This window comes from Vicia villosa, linkage group LG2, assembly GCF_029867415.1.
Source record: "Vicia villosa cultivar HV-30 ecotype Madison, WI linkage group LG2, Vvil1.0, whole genome shotgun sequence".
Taxonomy (NCBI): Eukaryota; Viridiplantae; Streptophyta; class Magnoliopsida; order Fabales; family Fabaceae; genus Vicia; species Vicia villosa.
In genome coordinates, this window is record NC_081181.1 from 12,846,962 (window position 1) to 12,864,660 (window position 17,699).

At 33.8% G+C, this 17,699-nt stretch overlaps 2 protein-coding genes and 3 non-coding genes across 5 annotated transcripts; all 5 read left to right on the forward strand.

Moving 5' to 3' along the window:
* The first annotated feature begins 4,420 nt into the window (after positions 1-4,420).
* Positions 4,421-8,047, forward strand: LOC131649233 (F-box/LRR-repeat protein 10-like). The gene is made up of 4 exons (XM_058918994.1): positions 4,421-4,671; positions 4,764-4,969; positions 5,121-5,214; positions 6,356-8,047. Exons 1-4 carry the CDS (start codon positions 4,504-4,506, stop codon positions 7,808-7,810), a joined length of 1,923 nt encoding a protein of 640 aa, XP_058774977.1. The 5' UTR covers positions 4,421-4,503; the 3' UTR covers positions 7,811-8,047.
* A 5,964-nt stretch (positions 8,048-14,011) lies between these two features.
* On the forward strand, positions 14,012-16,773 carry LOC131645914 (rRNA 2'-O-methyltransferase fibrillarin 2-like). Its single transcript, XM_058916104.1, has 7 exons — positions 14,012-14,169; positions 14,280-14,596; positions 14,681-14,776; positions 14,885-14,962; positions 15,046-15,222; positions 16,181-16,249; positions 16,382-16,773. Exons 1-7 carry the CDS (start codon positions 14,151-14,153, stop codon positions 16,556-16,558), a joined length of 933 nt encoding a protein of 310 aa, XP_058772087.1. The 5' UTR covers positions 14,012-14,150; the 3' UTR covers positions 16,559-16,773.
* LOC131654461 (small nucleolar RNA snoR60) lies at positions 15,532-15,602 on the forward strand. The gene has a single exon (XR_009299498.1). It is a non-coding gene; the product is annotated as a small nucleolar RNA snoR60 (small nucleolar RNA).
* Positions 15,707-15,777, forward strand: LOC131654460 (small nucleolar RNA snoR60). Its single transcript, XR_009299497.1, has one exon. It is a non-coding gene; the product is annotated as a small nucleolar RNA snoR60 (small nucleolar RNA).
* On the forward strand, positions 15,829-15,899 carry LOC131654463 (small nucleolar RNA snoR60). Its single transcript, XR_009299500.1, has one exon. It is a non-coding gene; the product is annotated as a small nucleolar RNA snoR60 (small nucleolar RNA).
* Positions 16,774-17,699: the final 926 nt, after the last annotated feature.

A 17,699-nucleotide genomic window follows, 5' to 3' on the forward strand; every position in this document is an offset into this window, starting at 1 on the left:
GCGAAAGAATTTAAACTCTTGCTTTAGTGTAATAATTCTAGCTAGTTTAACTTCATTAGTTCCCTCATGGGCAACTTGCAATGCATCCCACATAGCTTTAGCAGTTTCACAATGGGAAACACGATAATATTCATCAATACTAAGAGCAGTTATGAGAATATTTTGTGCTTTTCAATCGTAATATTCATCCAATTATGCTTTTGGGTTTAGGTATGACTACACCATTATCATCAGTCATAATAATTTGAGTTGGACTGTTTATAACGACGTCTCACATACCATTATCATATGAATTGATATGAATAAACATACAAGTCTTTCAATAACCATAGTTTTCACCGGTGAAAATAGGTGCTCTATTGTACATCCCTTTAGGTTCGGTAGTCATTTTCTAATAAGCATTTTTGAAGTACATAACGAATTGGAGCTCGTTATATCACTTGTTAGACGATGACAACTTATCTAGAGGGGGAGAATAGATTCCCAAGTTAAAATTACCCTTTAAAATTGTTTTTGAAAAGCGCAAAAACTATGGCAATCAGGAGATTTAGCCTAGATCAAATAAGTCGTCTAAACCTAACCGATTATTGGACACTCGTATATGCACACAATCATGATGAATGAATAACAATGATAAGCAATATGATACACGCAATTCTCAATCAAACGTTTCAATAGGTTTACAAACGTAATCTATTTCCAATGGAAATAGTAAGAAAAATGTAAAGTGACAAATTATCGAACACTTAACGTGCGATTGATTTTTTCAGATTTTACTTTCAATTTTGTTGATAACAAAAACCTCTTACAATCAATTTGATTGTAAGGCAATCATCAAACCAATCTAGCTTTGAACAATCAAGGAAAAATCTCTATGCATCAATTACTCGATTGATGTATTTATCAATTTGATTACGGAAATAAGATAAGAGAGAGGGCACGAGGATTTGTTTTGGTAGTTGATCGATCGTCCTCGCTACGGCTACGTCTGCCCCCAGTTCTAATATGGAATTGAGATATTAATATTACTATGCAAAAAATTATTTACAAGATAAATGTAGCAATCCAACATTCAAACCCAAAGTTTGATGTTGATCCTTGCACTTCTCTTCCCTTCATTTGAGTTTGATCAAGTCACCCAACAATACCAATTGATTCACCGTCTCACGCTACTACTTTGAAGGAAATCACTGTTCTTCAAAGCTTCCACCCAGTCGAATCCAAATTGTGAATTTTTGTCACCTAAGATTACCAATTGATTCATCGTCTCACGCTACTCATTTGCAAGAACCTTTCATTCTTTAAAGCTTTCACTCGATTGAATCCAAATTACGCAACTCTTATCGAAACCCCCAAATCAACCCCTTGATCTTGGAGGAAAACCCTCACAGTTTTTCCTATGAAACTCCCAAAGATTTCCAACCCGATACACCGGTTACGCCAACCTAAATTAGACATTATCAACCTAATCTAGATGACACTCAAGCAAAAAAAATGAATATGCGTAGTTTGCTTGTATATATGCATATATGGAAGGTTGAAGATGAATGACATTTTTTATATGTGTTTATAGTTTCATAAAATTGAAAATGATGCATGTATGAAGTATTTATAAGTGTGCAAGTTGGAGGCAAACGGGGAACCTAAAAGTTAAAAAAAATGCAGTTTTTCTGAATTTTTTTAGCATGTGTCGACACATATAAGTCACATGTTGACTCATTAATGCATGTTTCGACTTGTGTAAGGTCATGTGTCGACACATTTATTACAGAAGTTGCATGTTTTAAAACTGCAACACATGTGTCGACCTGAAACATGTATGTGTGACACATAAGAGTAATTATAGTAGAATGTGTCGACCAGAACACGTATGTGTCGATACATGCATTATAGAAGCTATAAGCTTTATTTTTGAAGCACATGTGTCGACTCATGCAACCTATGTGTCGATGCATAGACTTGCGTTTTGAGAAAAAAATTGATTTTTAATGCTTGGAACTCATTTTTGATGCATGATACATTTTACAAACATGTTTTAAGGAGATATTGTCCTATATACCAAAATTTTCTAGTTTTGACATCATGCAAAACATCTAATCAGCAAGTGCACTCACATAGGTCAGTTTCAAAACCTGGTTATTTGCGTAATTTACTGTGGAAAAAATTTCTAATTAAAAAGGAAATTTCTTCTCCACCTCTATACCTTCTAAGAAACCCTTTGTAAAATTTAAAAAATATTTTTAGAATTTGGAGATTCATCTTTGAACGCATCTATTTTATACAAAATTGAACACAAACGAGTAAGTCACTTTTATTATACTTAATTTTGGTTCGGAGTTACACCTTAGAACATGTATTTGATATATTTCGGAGATGCATATTTGAATACACTTAAAGTATTCGAAATTCATACATTTAAATAGCTAAAAAATCACTCATGGGTGTTTTGAGATAACTTGAAAGAATTTTTCATATGTTTGTGTGTATGGGTGTGTACGACTGTATGTATGTCTGTGTATGATTGTTATACTCTTTTACTCATCTTTCCCTTCTTTTTGTTGATTTCAAAAGGGGGAGAAGAATGCATGCATTGTATGTTCTATTTGTCTTAATTCAAACACACGTATACAAAAAGCAATATGAACATAGAATTCAAGGATTCAACAATTTAGGGGAGCCTTTTCAATGAAATTAAAAAACACAATGGTCAAGAGTTGTCATCATAAAAAAGGAGATGATTGTGAAGAAAAGCTCAAATTGGTATAAAGTTATAATGAAGACAAACGACTATCAAAGAAGCAAAAGGTTTCTTAATCAAAGTTCTAGTATCAAAGGCCTCTCAATCAAGAATGCATATGATGTTGGATGTCATGGAAGTAAAGGAAATTAACCTTTAAGCTAAGGTATTAAATTGCAATTCATTAAGTATAATTTTAAACGTTAATAAAAACTCTCATCTTTTCATCTCTAAAGTTTCTAAACATTTATGTATCAAAACATTTCATGGCAAACCATTTCAAAGTAAAATTTCACTTTTCAAAGTAATGTAACCAGTTACACTAAATTGGTAATCGATTAAAAATCATTCTTCCCAAGTATTTTTGGAAATTTACAGGGCGGCGACCAATTACACAAATCAAGTAACCGATTACATGATCAATATTTTTGAAATTTTTTAATGTTACCAGAAGTGGTACTCGGTTACACCATTCCTGTAACCGGTAACACACAACATACTTGTGTCTTTTCATGAATCATTTTCGTTCCAAACCATTGCAAACTTCATGAAAATGCTACAAACTTATGCATCTGATCTTAAAAGTTTCTTAGGGTGTATTTAAGGCAAGATACACCAGTTTTACAAATTACCTCTTTCATTAAAATTTCATACAATTCAAATATTTTTTTAAGTGTTCATTCATAAAAAACCTTTGAAACTTTTTTGCATAGTTTTCATATCATTGTAAAAATTTCATTCAAATTTCTGAGCATTTAAGGTTCATATATTATTGAACTGTATATTGAAAGGCAAAATAAAGTTTCATTGTCGAAATTCTTCAAGAACTAATCTTATTCCAACTCTTCAACTGTATTGTAAATCAATCACCAAAGTGTGTGGTGATTTGTTTGCGTACAAGAAAATAGTGTGCTTTTTCAAGTGTGTATAATAGAAAGTGGTGTGCTTTCTTTTGTGTTATGATCAGAAGGTTGTAATTTGATATTGGAAGAAGACTTGTACAGAAATCTCATCATAGTTGAAAATCCTTCAATGTATGAAGGAATTAAACGTATCTATAATTATAAGAAAAACTAGTATAATTCATTTTGTCATTTATTTTTCTGCAATTTATATTTTATGCACTAATCATCCAAAAAAACCATAAAAACCAAAAATTACATTACTTAAAATAAAAATTCAGAATCCTTCAATAAGCAAAAAAAAAAATCCAACAAAACTAAGTCACCCCTTCTTAAATAACAATATATAGTTACATGTATAGTTACATGTGAGCCTTCAAGAAAAAGTAAAAGTCCAAACTTCTATATTTAATCCTCAATTTGTGAGCCTTCAAGGAGCCATATAGTTCTAATAACTTCATTTATGAAAATTTATTTGACTCTTCAACGACCACAATATAATCAAATTCAATAAATAAAATTATCAAAACTTTGTCCACTTTCATCAATTAAATGATCACTTCACCATGCGACCTCATACAATTTGTCAATGTATGTTAATCCTATAAAAAAAATTCAACAATTATTTCTTGATTATTCATTTAAACACTTCATACTAACTTCTTTCCTCCCGCCAAAGGAGGTGTATAAATAAAAAAAAAATCTTTCCTCCAGTCTAAATAGCAATTACACAGAAGGCCCCACTTACATTTAGCCCAACAGGTTCATCACTATCATACCAAAAAAAACAAAAGACCTCATGAAGATCATGGTCTTCAATATTCAACAATTCATAACAGATTCTCGATCTGATCTAATCCAGAAATGGCGACTCCGGCGGAGGCGAGGCTAGACCAACTCCCTTACGCTCTACTCGCCACCATCATGACCAAACTCGACATCGCTTCCATCTGTTCGTTATCCTCCACTTGCTCCACCTTCCGCTCCTGCGCCAAACACATCCTCTCCTTCCTCCCCAATTTCCATCTCATCGTAACTCTATCCATCCATCGAATTGAATCGATCTCACTTTCTAGGTTTTCGAATTTCCCGAATCTCACAGTGTTTGTTTTTTATTTCTTCAGGATATTGCGCCTTCTGGTGACTTGCTTACACCGTTGCTTCCGCCTAATCCGTACATGAAGAGCCTTAAAGTTGATTGTGACCGGCTTGATGATTCTGCGATTTCGTATTTGGTGAAACCGTCATTGCACGAGCTTTCTTTGTTTAATTGTTCTGATTTTAGCGGGAAACTTCTCTCTGAGATCGGGACTCAATGCAAGGACTTAAGGTCTGTTTGGTGATAATTAATAACAAATTACATATTCCTAGTGTAGATCTATCGATATTGAAATTATTTGGTTTGGGATTGATTGGTTAATTCACAATCACATAGCTTAGTGGTGTTGTGTTGTTGTTAATAGTATCGTTTATTTTCATAGGTCTCTTTACTTGGGTTCAGTTGCGGAAAAAAGAGGGAGGGCAATTCATATATCTGATCTGGAGGAGTTACTCACTGGTTGCTCCCAGTTGGAAGTAAGACATGCTAACAATTAACACAAATAACTAGTTAGTTTGTAAGATATATAAGCTATGAAGCACCCTACACAGACACCAGGATACCGACACCGCTACATATATGATATAGTATTTAACATTCATTAATCCATCTATTTTTAAAAAAGTTAAAAATATGATAATCAAAATTGATGTCTTTAATTCTGCATTAATAACATTGATGTAGTATATGTTTAACCCTTTTAGATGTGTAAGAGATTTGTCCAAAAAAATGTATAAGGTGTGTTGAAACAAGGAAAAAACAATTTTTTGGAAACATTTGTTTGAATTGTTTGACATGTGTTGTGTGAGTGCCATACAAGTGTCCAACACCGGTTCAAAGAGTGTCGGAACAAGGAAAAAAACTATTTTTTGGAGGACACTTGTTTGACTTTTCTAACACTTGTAAGACTTTTTTGACACGTGTCGTACGAGTGTTATACAAGTGTTGGACACTCACACGTGTTGGACACCGCGACATGCCTACTCTTAGAGGTGTCCGTGTTTCGTAGAATATAAGATATATTAAAGAAAGCTACAGCTTTCAGATTCTTCAAGATAGTTTACCAATGAATAACTTTCATAGATCAAACTGATCTACTTGTCTACTGTTTGGCATTATCCCTTTTACATTATAAATGATATGGTCTTAATATGAATATTTTGGTTGCATTTATTAATCTTCATTGATCTCGTGCTTGACTTTACTTTTATTGACATTTATCACCCTTGACAAATGTTAGCTATGGTAAAAGTCTCTATACTAGGAATTGGCTTCGTTTGCCAAATTCATCGGTCTGTTTTTTGCATAAGTTTATTCTTGTTTGGATGTACATTTATTGAGCTTCCAAAGTTCTATTGATCATTAACTTTTACGTAGAACAAAGGGAAGTGGTAAGGCTTGGGTAACTACATTTCTAGTAGAGTGATTGCTTTTATTGTAGTAAGTAACACCTTAATAATCATCATAATAATAATTATAATGTCTCTAAAATTTTCTCACGCGCTTTCTTCAAATTTTTACTTTTCTTTGAATTTTTCTGTTGTAAAATATAATGATGATGTGTTAAGTAGTTATTAATGCAACTAGATCTAATGTGTATTATGTTTGGTTTTGTAGGTTTTGATTCTGATGTTTGACGTCTCTCTCTTTCTACGTCAAAACTTAGCTCGAGTTTGGGCTTCTGCCTCTGAGAAACTTACTTCTCTTGAGATTGGATACATTTCTTCAGTAACAGTGATTGAGCTGTTCAGCTCAAATTCGGGATCTCATCAGCCACCTAATCCTATTCAACCATCAATACTTCCAGGAATTCTAAAATTATGTCTTTCGGTGAACTATATAACGGATGCTATGGTTGCCACAATATCCAAAGGTCTCATCTTTTTGACTCATTTGGATCTTCGTGATGCACCATTTGTTGAACCAAGAATTACATTTGATCTAACCAACACTGGTCTTCAACAAATTAATCAACTAGGGAGATTGAAACATCTTTCATTGATCCGAAGCCAAGAGTTCATAATTTGTTACTTTCGAAGAGTAAACGATCTAGGATTACTTTTAATGGCTGACAAGTGTGCAAACATGGAGAGTATATGTCTTGGTGGTTTTTGTCGTGTCACGGACACCGGAATCAAAACTATCCTGCATTCTTGCTCTCGTCTATATAAACTTAAGGTCACTCACGGGACTCAATTAACCGATCTAGTTTTTCATGATATCTCTGCAACATCCCTTACTTTAACACATGTGAGCTTAAGATGGTGCAAGCTATTAACCAATCACGCAGTTCATAGTTTGACATCAAACAGGGAACTTAAAGTTCTCGACTTAAGAGATTGCAGGAGCCTTGGGGATGAAGCTCTCCGAGCCATTGGTGAACTCTTGGGACTGAAAATTTTACTAATAGATGGCTCTGATATAACTGATGCTGGACTTTCATACTTAAGGCCAACTGTTATAAATTCACTATATGCGTTGTCTCTTCGAGGGTGCAAGAGACTCACCGATAAATGCATTACAATTTTATTTGATGATTGTGGCAAGCTGGAATTAAGAGACTTGGATCTGTCCAATCTTCCTAACCTCTCAGATAATGGAGTTCTGCAGCTGGCAAGAAGTCGAATTCCTTTTTTGGATCTTCGAATGCGACAGTGCCCATTAATTGGTGATACCTCGATCATGGCGTTAGCTTCAATGATGACAGATGATGCTGGATGGCATGAAAGTGGTTTGCGCTTGTTGGATTTATACAACTGCGGTGGCATAACGCCACTTGCTTTTCGATGGTTAAAGAAACCGTATTTTCCAAGGCTTAAATGGTTAGGCGTGACCGGAAGTGTTAATAGAGACATGGTAGATGCTTTAGCTAGAAGTAGACCTTTCTTGTACGTAGCATGCGATGGCGAGGAGCTTGGGCCTGATCCGTGTGATATGTCTGATGGTTTATATACACATGATTATGATGAGGTGGATGAATTTGAGCAGTGGCTTCTTGAAGCTGATGTTAATGAAGATGACGAAGAAATGGAAATGGACGATGCTGAAAATGTTGAAGAGTTGATTATGTAGTTTGCTGCTAAACACTTTGTATATGTCTATTATGTGTCTATTTGTATGTAACTTATTCTCTTGGCGAAATGTTACTGCCCCATATGTTTGGGCATCCAAGACTATTTTATGCTCTGCCATGTATCTTGTGTAATAGTTCATTAGAATTGTTAAGGTTAACTAAGGAAAATTTACGTTGTAAAAGTTCATTAGAACTCAAGTTAAGAAATCAGATGTGTGGAAATTTTATTTTGTAAATTCTATGTTCTCTATATAAATTTAAAAGTTAGTTTTTTCCAACCCAATTAGGCAAAAACCGTGCAAAATTTATGATAAATATTGTTGTTAATTATATAGAATAAATAGTATATATTATTAATTAAATGAATGTGATATATAATTTAATTGATAGATTTAAAATTAAACAATATAAATAAAAAATATTTTTTACAAATGACTATGTAGCTTACACAAAAAAAAAAAAAAAACAAATGACTATGTATGAGGATTTTTTTATAGATAAACCAGGTATTAGGTTTCTGGAAAAGGTGTAGAGGAGGTGTCAATTGAATTGGCTCCTCCTCTTTAAATTTACATGTAGGCGCCAATTCATTTGGTTTTACCATTTTGACTTTTTTTCCCACGCTAAATCAGATGGCGCTACCTCATATATCTTGCATGTAGGCGCCAATTCATTTGGCTTCTATGTGTTTTCGTGATTTCTATAAATAAAATATCATTGTCTCCCACATTCATCACACTTTCTCACCTTCTCTTCTCATTCTCCTTATTTTGTGTCATGACATCTCCCATTATTTTGACGAGAGACGGGTACGTTATTTTCTCGGCCACCAAACCTCTGATGAAAATGAAATTTCAGAACATTCATTCCATGGAGCGTCTGAAGAGAGAATTGATGCGATAGTTAGAGTGAGACATTGAAGATGGTGAACAAATTAGAAGGATCCAGAGAAGAAGGACAACCACTTCACTTGCAACTTGAAAACCTCATTGTTGATTGGAGGAAGTCAAAACAGACAGAGATGTAATCTCGCTGATGCACGAATTCGATGAAATTGTTTTGACGGTTGTAATTTCTTAGCTATGTTGTTGTGTTGTTGCTTATATGTGGCATATTGTGTTCTTGTTTTAGTCTTTATGGCACTTAATGTCTTGTTTTTGTTTGATATGTTGTAGCAAATGTTCTTAATGAAAAACATTTTGGTGATATTAAAAAAAAGGTGCAAATAATGTGAATACAATTTTTATGTTGTCGAACTAGTAGCACGAGTGGAACAATTTTTTCGGTTGTGTCTGACCTGACGGCACAAACCACACTTTCTTTCTAACTTGTCAAGGGAGTCCATTTCAGTTGTGATACGCTTGCTTTTGGAACGACCCTTTTTATTCCTTCGCATTTGCTCGTTGTGCCAAACTATGTCTCCTTTGTACACAGGCCAATAATCTGGTTACAACTGGAAAGTCGTTGTTATACACGTTGAGCAAAGTCTCTGCCTTATAAATGGGTGATAGAAGCAGTAGTGCATCTTGATGAGCATGCGTACATGCCGCAATGACATGAGAGCAAGGCATACGAAAAACTTGAAACCTTCCGCAATCGCACCAACGAGATGGTAGCATAACTTTATACTCTTGTCTTGGCAGCCCCTCGCTGTGGTCGATTGTCTTTTTGACAATGAAGTTATGGTTATGTCGGTCGATTCTTGTCACATGATGAGTGTGCTTTGGTACTTTCTGTCTTGATAAATTTCAAGTTGCTTTCACTCCATAGTTGTCCTGATTGTAATACCGCATTCCACATTTCACCATTTTGCAAACAATGAAGCCGTCCTAAAATATGTTGATTGGACCAAAGCGGCTACTGGGAGGTTTCGTATGCTTTTAAAGACACCATTCATTGATTTGATAAGATTTGTTGTCATGTGGCCCCATCGTTGCCCATTATCGTATGACCTTGTCCATTTTTCCACTGAGATATTATCAATCCACCTAACTGCCTCTGGATTTGACAATCAGATCTCCGTGCGATAGTGTTGGAACGAAGGTTGTGTTAATGCATACCCCGCATTCATAACTGATTTTCTAAGTGCTCTTTCTTTGATCTCCCACATGAAATTTTGTACGATATGTCTAACACATTAGACATGCGTTGAAGAGGGGTCATGCCAACCATTAGCAGGACTATTGTATGCACTCTCAAGCATAAACCATGTTACGGAGCCACGTGCCTTAGGAGATTCTTGAGAAAAAAACTCTAACCACCACTAGTTTCTCCTCGAAAAGAGCAAACACAATTGGAAAAAATGTTATTCTTACCATCATGTGCAACCGCCATGAGTAGAGTGCCTTTGTATTTACCGAACAACCACGTTCCATCTATCTGATTAATAGGTTTGCAGAATGCAAATCCTATGATGCAAGGTTGAAAAGCTCAGAACAGTCGACGAAAAATTTTGTTTCCGTTAACACAGGATCCGTCCTGGGCATATGCTGGCAATGTTTCCATAATATAAATTGTTCCAGGAGCATACGTGCGAAGTGCATTCAAGTAGTGCTGTAATTCTTTATATGAATCCTCCCAGTTTCCATATATCTTTTCTACAGCCTTTGTCTTTGCTAACCATGCCTTCCTGTATGAGGGAGTGTAGTTATAGGTTGTAGCAATGTGAGAGATTATTGTTTTCACTTTCAATGACGGATCATTGCTTATGAGAGGATAGATTTCTTGAGATATTAGATCATAACTTAATTTACGATGATCTTGTGATTAAGTAGAATTAACGCAAGTATGGATAGACATAGAGCCTATCACCCAACGATCACTTCTTATCCTATATGATGCGGTGAGCTTGAACATACACTCTGGGTGGACGCACTTGATTTTGTACCTATCCGCATTTGTTCGATCTACCCTAAAATCAACAGAGTTTAACATGTGAAACTTTTTTACAGCTCGCACACAATTTTCTTTTGAAGAAAACTTATCTTTCTCTTTTAAATTTTCATCAGACTGCAAGTAAGGGATGTTGAAAAGATCTGATGACAGTTCATCTCCGCCCATGTTGATGTTTGTCATGTACGAAGGTGGTGTGTAGATTTCATTTGGATGTATTTTAGGTAGCCCATTGGCTTCTGGATCATCGTTGACCATTTTATCAAACTCTAACTCTTCATCTTCCTCTTCTTCGTCAACGACATCTACTTCAAGTAGTTTGTCTTCGATGGGATCAACCACTTGTGACTCAATTGGTTGAGACAATTGAGGATCTTGGAGCGTAACGTACAACTCAATCGAGTCGTACCCAAAATACTCATGATTGGCAAATATATTTTGAAGGTCTTCGTCATCTTTAACCTCTACCTTATAAAATTTGGCCTTATTCTCAAAAAAAAAACTGGATGTTGGTAGAAGATGTGTTACACTGGACCTCGTTCAAGTTTGACCTCTAAACGATTTTTGAAATACAAGTAATGCGCTTTTCGACTTAAACAAAAACGAATGGTATTGGTGTTTCTAATAAAAATCCAGATTCATCGCAATGGTATGTCTCACCATTGAAATGTGCGCTAATGACATATTATGGTAAGATGACATTTTGATTGCGTTTTTGAGTGTTTGTGTTTGGTTATTGAACACAGACAAATTTTGATAGGAGATTTAATAGAAGTAGTAGCAAAGAAAAGGACAAAATTGCATTTACCACGTGGAGTTATTAGTGAAATGGTTTAATTATGAAGACAATGGTGTTTTATTTATAGAAATCACGAAAACACGTAGGAGCCAAATGAATTGGCGCCTACATGCAACGTATATGAGGTGGCGCCATCTGATTTGGCGTGGGGAAAAAGTCAGAATGATAAAGCCAATTCATTTGGCACCTACATGTGAATTTAAAGAGGAGGAGCCAGTTCAATTGGCATCTCCTTTATACCTTTTCCAAAAACCTAATTATTTGTGTAAATTTGACCGGAACATGGTTATTTGTGTATTTTTTTTCAATACCTGGTTATCTAAAAAAAATTCGATGTGTGAGTGTAGTATAATTAATTTTTTTATCAAAAACAAAATAATTATTTTATACCTTATAAAGGGTAATGCTAACTTGTATCATAAGCTTTTGTTTTTGTTTTCAAACTAGTATTTGGTCCACTAAATCACCTTTTGTTGTTTATATATTTATTATTGACAGAAGTCTATGTTGAATTGTTTTTAAATGAAATATATATAGAGGACGTATCACATGAGAATTATATTTTTATGTAAGAACATGAGAATGAATTTGAACCATTCGATTTTAAAATAAATGGTGAATATTATTTCTCATTCTTTTTCTCTCGCCTCCATCATTTATTTTAATAATGGAGAAAATAGAAAAAAAGAATGACACATAATCTCCACAATTTATTTTAAAATCTAATGACTTAGATTCATTCTCATGTTCTCAAGTAAAAACTGCATTCTCATATGATACAAAATATGATTTGTATCAAAGACCCCGTGATTCAAATCATGCACAAAATATAATTCGAATCAAATTGAGTAGATGTGACCATTAAATCGCTTGATTACAATCATGTCTAAAACCTGATTCGAATCAAAGTGTTTAAAAAGTTTTGTTTCACCCCTGTTGAATTTGATTAGAATTAGAAGGCGTGTTTAATTTGATTGATTCGAATTAAACACACAAAATCCGAATTTTTCATTTTTTAAGAAGTACTTTGAGATTTTTCTTTGCACTTAATTTGAATAAAAAATACATAGTTTTTATTCTACCGACTTCTGCAATTGACTAAAAGCATCTTGATCAAGTTCAAACATAACCATTGTTTTGTGCATGTTAAAACGAATACCGAATCGATTTCAACCTTAATTCAACAGATGTGTAATCACGAGTGAGACTCAATAAACGATAATAAACAAATGCGATAAGACAAACAACAAAATAGCCATATTTGGGGTGCTCCTCATGTATGTGATAGAACATGCAACAATCTCCCATAATGATAAACAAATTTCACCTGTTAGTGGTCGGCACTGATAGTGGTTGCAGGCAGACAGTTGGAGTTATGTTATTAGGGTTTCTCGAAGCATACCACTTGCAGGGTCCGTTTTAAATCAGAGCAAAGCTTTGTATGGACTGACACAATCCATGAATCATTTGCACATAGTAGGATTCGAACCTGAAACCTTAAGAGGAACATTCTCTTAAGACCCATGTCTCAACCACTATACCAACCTATGAGGTTAATTATTGACCCATTATTATATTTCTCGAGTCAACAAAGACTTTCTCTTATTTATTACTATGTTGGATGGACCGTATTAACAACTCCATTGAATTTCGTCCTAACGACCCATTTATTAGGTGATAGACACCCTAGTATAAGACTTTATCAAATAGGACATTACAAATTCTTTTCTATTAAATGTTGAAATTTTAACTGATTATAGATCATACTAGGGGTGTTCAAATCCAAAACAATCCAAATAAAAACCATAAACCGATCCAAAAACACCGAAAACCGTAAAAATCCAAAGTTTATTGGATGTGTTCGGATGCCATTTTGTGAGAACCGCACGGTTCAGGTCGGATTTCAGATTGATTTTTCAAAATCGATCTAAACTAAACCAAACCGCATGTATATTTTGTACTTATTTAATTTTTATTAGTATGATATGTTAGATAAAATTATTATTATATGATAATTAATTTTTTTTATCTTATCAATTAGCTTAGTTTCATCTATTTATTTTTATTATTTCATTTATTTCAACTATAATCGGTCATTTTCTTTTTATAATATTAACTTTTAATATACTTTATAATATATATTATATCAAATCTATGATTTATTAGTATTTTTATAATATTAATAAAAATATAATTTGTAATTTGGATATCCAAAAATCGATCCAAATTAAACCGCATTAAATTGGATCGGATTGGATTTTTTTAACCTATCATCCAAAACCGATCCAAACCGCAAGTAAATTTATTTTTGGATCGGATGCGTTTTTGCCATAAAACCGATCTAAACCGAACCACGAACACCCCTTAATCATAAGATATAACTTCAAATAAATTTTTATTTTATTAAAGGAATAAATTTTAATTTCAAAATCTGCACGGTCTTAATTCGATCTAACGGTCCCTACATAATGGATGGTAATTGATATATTTCGCGACCGCACGGAACCAATATCCCAAAACCCTAATCGTAAACCCTAATTTTGAGCTATAAAACCGTCTCTTCCACGTTAAACCTTTCAGGCTTTCATCTCGCTCTGCTCTAAACCCTCCATAGCCGTTAACATCATTCTCTTCGCAATCTCTCTATAATGGCTCCTCCTCCTCGAGGTATAGCAGACGACACCGCTAACCTTCTCTGTTTAGATCGATCTATGTTACTTTCTTATTTCTTAATTATTTCATCATATGGATTCAATTGTTGTTTTGAATGTGTTTAGGTCGCGGTGGTTCAGGTGGAGGTTTCAGAGGCAGAGGTGGCGGTGACAGAGGAGGCAGAAGTTTTGGTGGAGGAAGAGGAGGAGGTAGAGGCACGCCTTTTAAGGCTCGAGGTGGTGGTAGAAGTGCCGGAGGCAGAGGAGGTCGTGGAGGCCGCGGTGGAGGGAGAGGCGGAATGAAAGGAGGGAGCAAGGTTGTCATTGAACCTCATATTAGACATGACGGAATTTTCATTGCTAAGGGTAAAGAAGATGCTCTTGTTACTAGAAATCTTGTTCCCGGTGAAGCTGTTTACAATGAAAAGAGGGTTTCTGTACAGGTAATTGCTTTTCTATTTCACGTGCATCGTTAATATTACTTGGTTTTCTTATAGTCTGATGATTTTGTGTGATTTATTATGCAGAATGAGGATGGGACAAAGGTTGAGTATAGAATTTGGAACCCTTTCCGATCTAAGTTGGCAGCTGCGGTACTTGGTGGAGTTGACGACATATGGATTGTAAGATGCTTCATTTTGTTGTATCATTTGCATTTACTAGAGAATGTTTGAAATTCAATTCATTGAAATTCAATTCATTGCATTGACAAATTTGTTGTTTTATTGAAGAAACCTGGTGCTAAAGTCCTTTATTTAGGAGCTGCATCTGGAACAACAGTCTCTCATGTGTCTGATATTGTTGGTCCAGTAAGTGTTAATTCGAACTTGATTGTGTTTGGCATATGTTGTATGTGTAAGTATGGTTATGATATTGTGTTATGTTTATGTAGACTGGAGTTGTTTATGCGGTAGAATTCTCCCATAGAAGTGGGCGTGACTTGGTCAATATGGCTAAGAAGCGTACTAATGTTATACCGATTATTGAAGATGCTAGACATCCGGCTAAGTACAGAATGTTGGTTGGTATGGTAGATGTGATATTTTCTGATGTTGCTCAGCCTGATCAGGTGTGAATTAAGTTTTCACTTTTTTTTATACTAAAAATTGTAGCTATACTTGAATATATGCTATACTAATTCCTAATTTCAGTTTCAGTAATGTTATTGTTGTATTATATTTGCTAATTACTTAATAATGTCTCTAATGCTGTTTCCTCAGTACTTGTTGTTTTACTTGTTTACACTGATTTTCAGCTAAGTACCCTTAAAAGCTTACCTTTTTGTATTTTGTTTAATATCTCTCAAATTCTGTGTTTTGAATCCAATTCTGTTTATATGATCATTCATTTTTTAGTAAAATTGTTTTGTTGACTATCAGTGCATGTGATGATTTACTCGGATTCCCCTTCAAGACTTCTTGGATGATGTAGACCCGAGATTCTGATGCACATCAATATTGTTCTTTTCTATAGTTCTCTAAATTTGTATTTTAAATCCAATTTTGTTTATTAGTTATCATTTCAAAGTTAATACGTTTTTGTTTCCTATATCATTGCATATGATGATTTACTCGGATTCCCCTTCAAGACTTCTTGGATGATGTAGACCCGAGATTCTGATGCACATCAGAATTTGTTAGTTTTTTTAGTCTATATTGTTTTATTATGTTAAATAATGCAGATGATGATTTACTCGGATTCCCCTTCAAGACTTCTTGGATGATGTAAACCCGAGACTCTGATACACATTAAAAATTTGATCTTTATCTATACTGTTTTGTGCAGTAATGACTTGTTAAAATGATTTTTGTTTAGATTTTGATCTTTGCCATACTATCATAGGCTCTGTTTAGTGGAAATATTTAATTTCAATCTTGAAAATTTGTGTTAATTGTACTTGCAAACAATTTGACACTATACTTCTGAAGTAAATGTATAGAATATGCTGTTAACCGAATAGCAGCGAGATAAAACTCCTTGTATATTAAGTATTAGCTTTGATTATACTGTTTTGGTGATTATCACAGGCAAGAATATTAGGGTTGAATGCTTCTTACTACCTAAAAGCTGGAGGTCATTTTGTTATTTCTATCAAGGTTTGTTTCGAAGCTTTGTTTTGAAATTGTTTGTCGTTTCCCCATTTTATTCTTAAACATTGAACAAGCAGAATATGAGGTAGTGTTTGATTTGATTATCTATATCTCATTCAATTTATTTTGTTATGGCAGGCCAATTGTATTGATTCAACAGTTCCTGCTGAGGCAGTGTTCAGCAGTGAAGTGAACAAGTTGAAAGCAGATCAATTTAAACCATCTGAGCAAGTGACTCTTGAACCATTTGAGAGAGACCATGCTTGTGTTATTGGTGGCTACAGAATGCCCAAGAAGAAGAAAGATGTCCAGTAACTTAACCTGATTATCTTTGAAAAATTAGGATTTTTTGATGACTCCCAGTTGAAGATATTACTGTTTTCAATGCATTCTATAATGTGTTATCTGAACTAAATTTATATGGTTAGTCTTTTAAAAAAAGTAGTTAATCTCATTTAATGTTTAAAAATTAATTCTATTTTTTATGTTAATTCCTCGTGAAAGTTTAATAGAAGAATAGTTAAAGAATTATAGTATGACCTCTAAAACAAATAATTAGCTTTTATTTCAGAGAATTGATTATCCTATTATATAATTTAGGTGCTGTCATGTTTATATAGTACTACATAATGCACGTTTTCTTCATACCAGTTCCAAACAAGAATATAATTTTTAATAAAATTATCGGCTCAAAAGTTCGCCTTCTATGGTGACTTGTGTGGTGGAATTTTCAGAAATAACGGCACTTGTTATATCATTTGTTTTGGTGTGTTTATTGGCCTTGGAAATCCTGTTGTTGCTAATCAATGTTGGTTATTGTTGCTATTGAGAAAGTGTGAGTTTGGGTGGAGAAAATTTTGAATCGTTGCTCTCTGGTGAAAGCTTTTTCTAATACTCATCTGGTTCTTTGGAAAACAATTCTCAATGTGAAATAAAAACAAATACATCATATGAAAAATAAATAAATTATTCATAGTAATATAGAAGATATAGTTTAATTAATAAACAAGTTGTGGAATGATACCTACATGATAAAAAAAATTGACTAGAGCAAAGATTTTAATACTGGTGATTTTTTTTTATCAATAACCATGTTTTGAAATTGAAATACATCTATCATGAGGATGTAAAAAAAAATTATGCAAATAATTAAATTTCAAGAAAAGATTAAAGTGTACACCTAAAATGAGATGGTATATACACTTAAATATTACATGAATGCGTCCAATGAGATAGATGCATTACATGTAGAAGAAATGTAAGAATGAACACATGTGAGATAGATGCATTACATGTAGAAGAAATGTAAGAATGAACACATGTCATTCTTTTAGAGAATAATTTTAAATTTATTTTAAATTTAATTTCATTTTCAATAGAGATTATGGAGTGGTTGTGATATTGAATGATTGACATTTATTCTTACATTTTTTGTTTTGATATGTTCTTAACATTA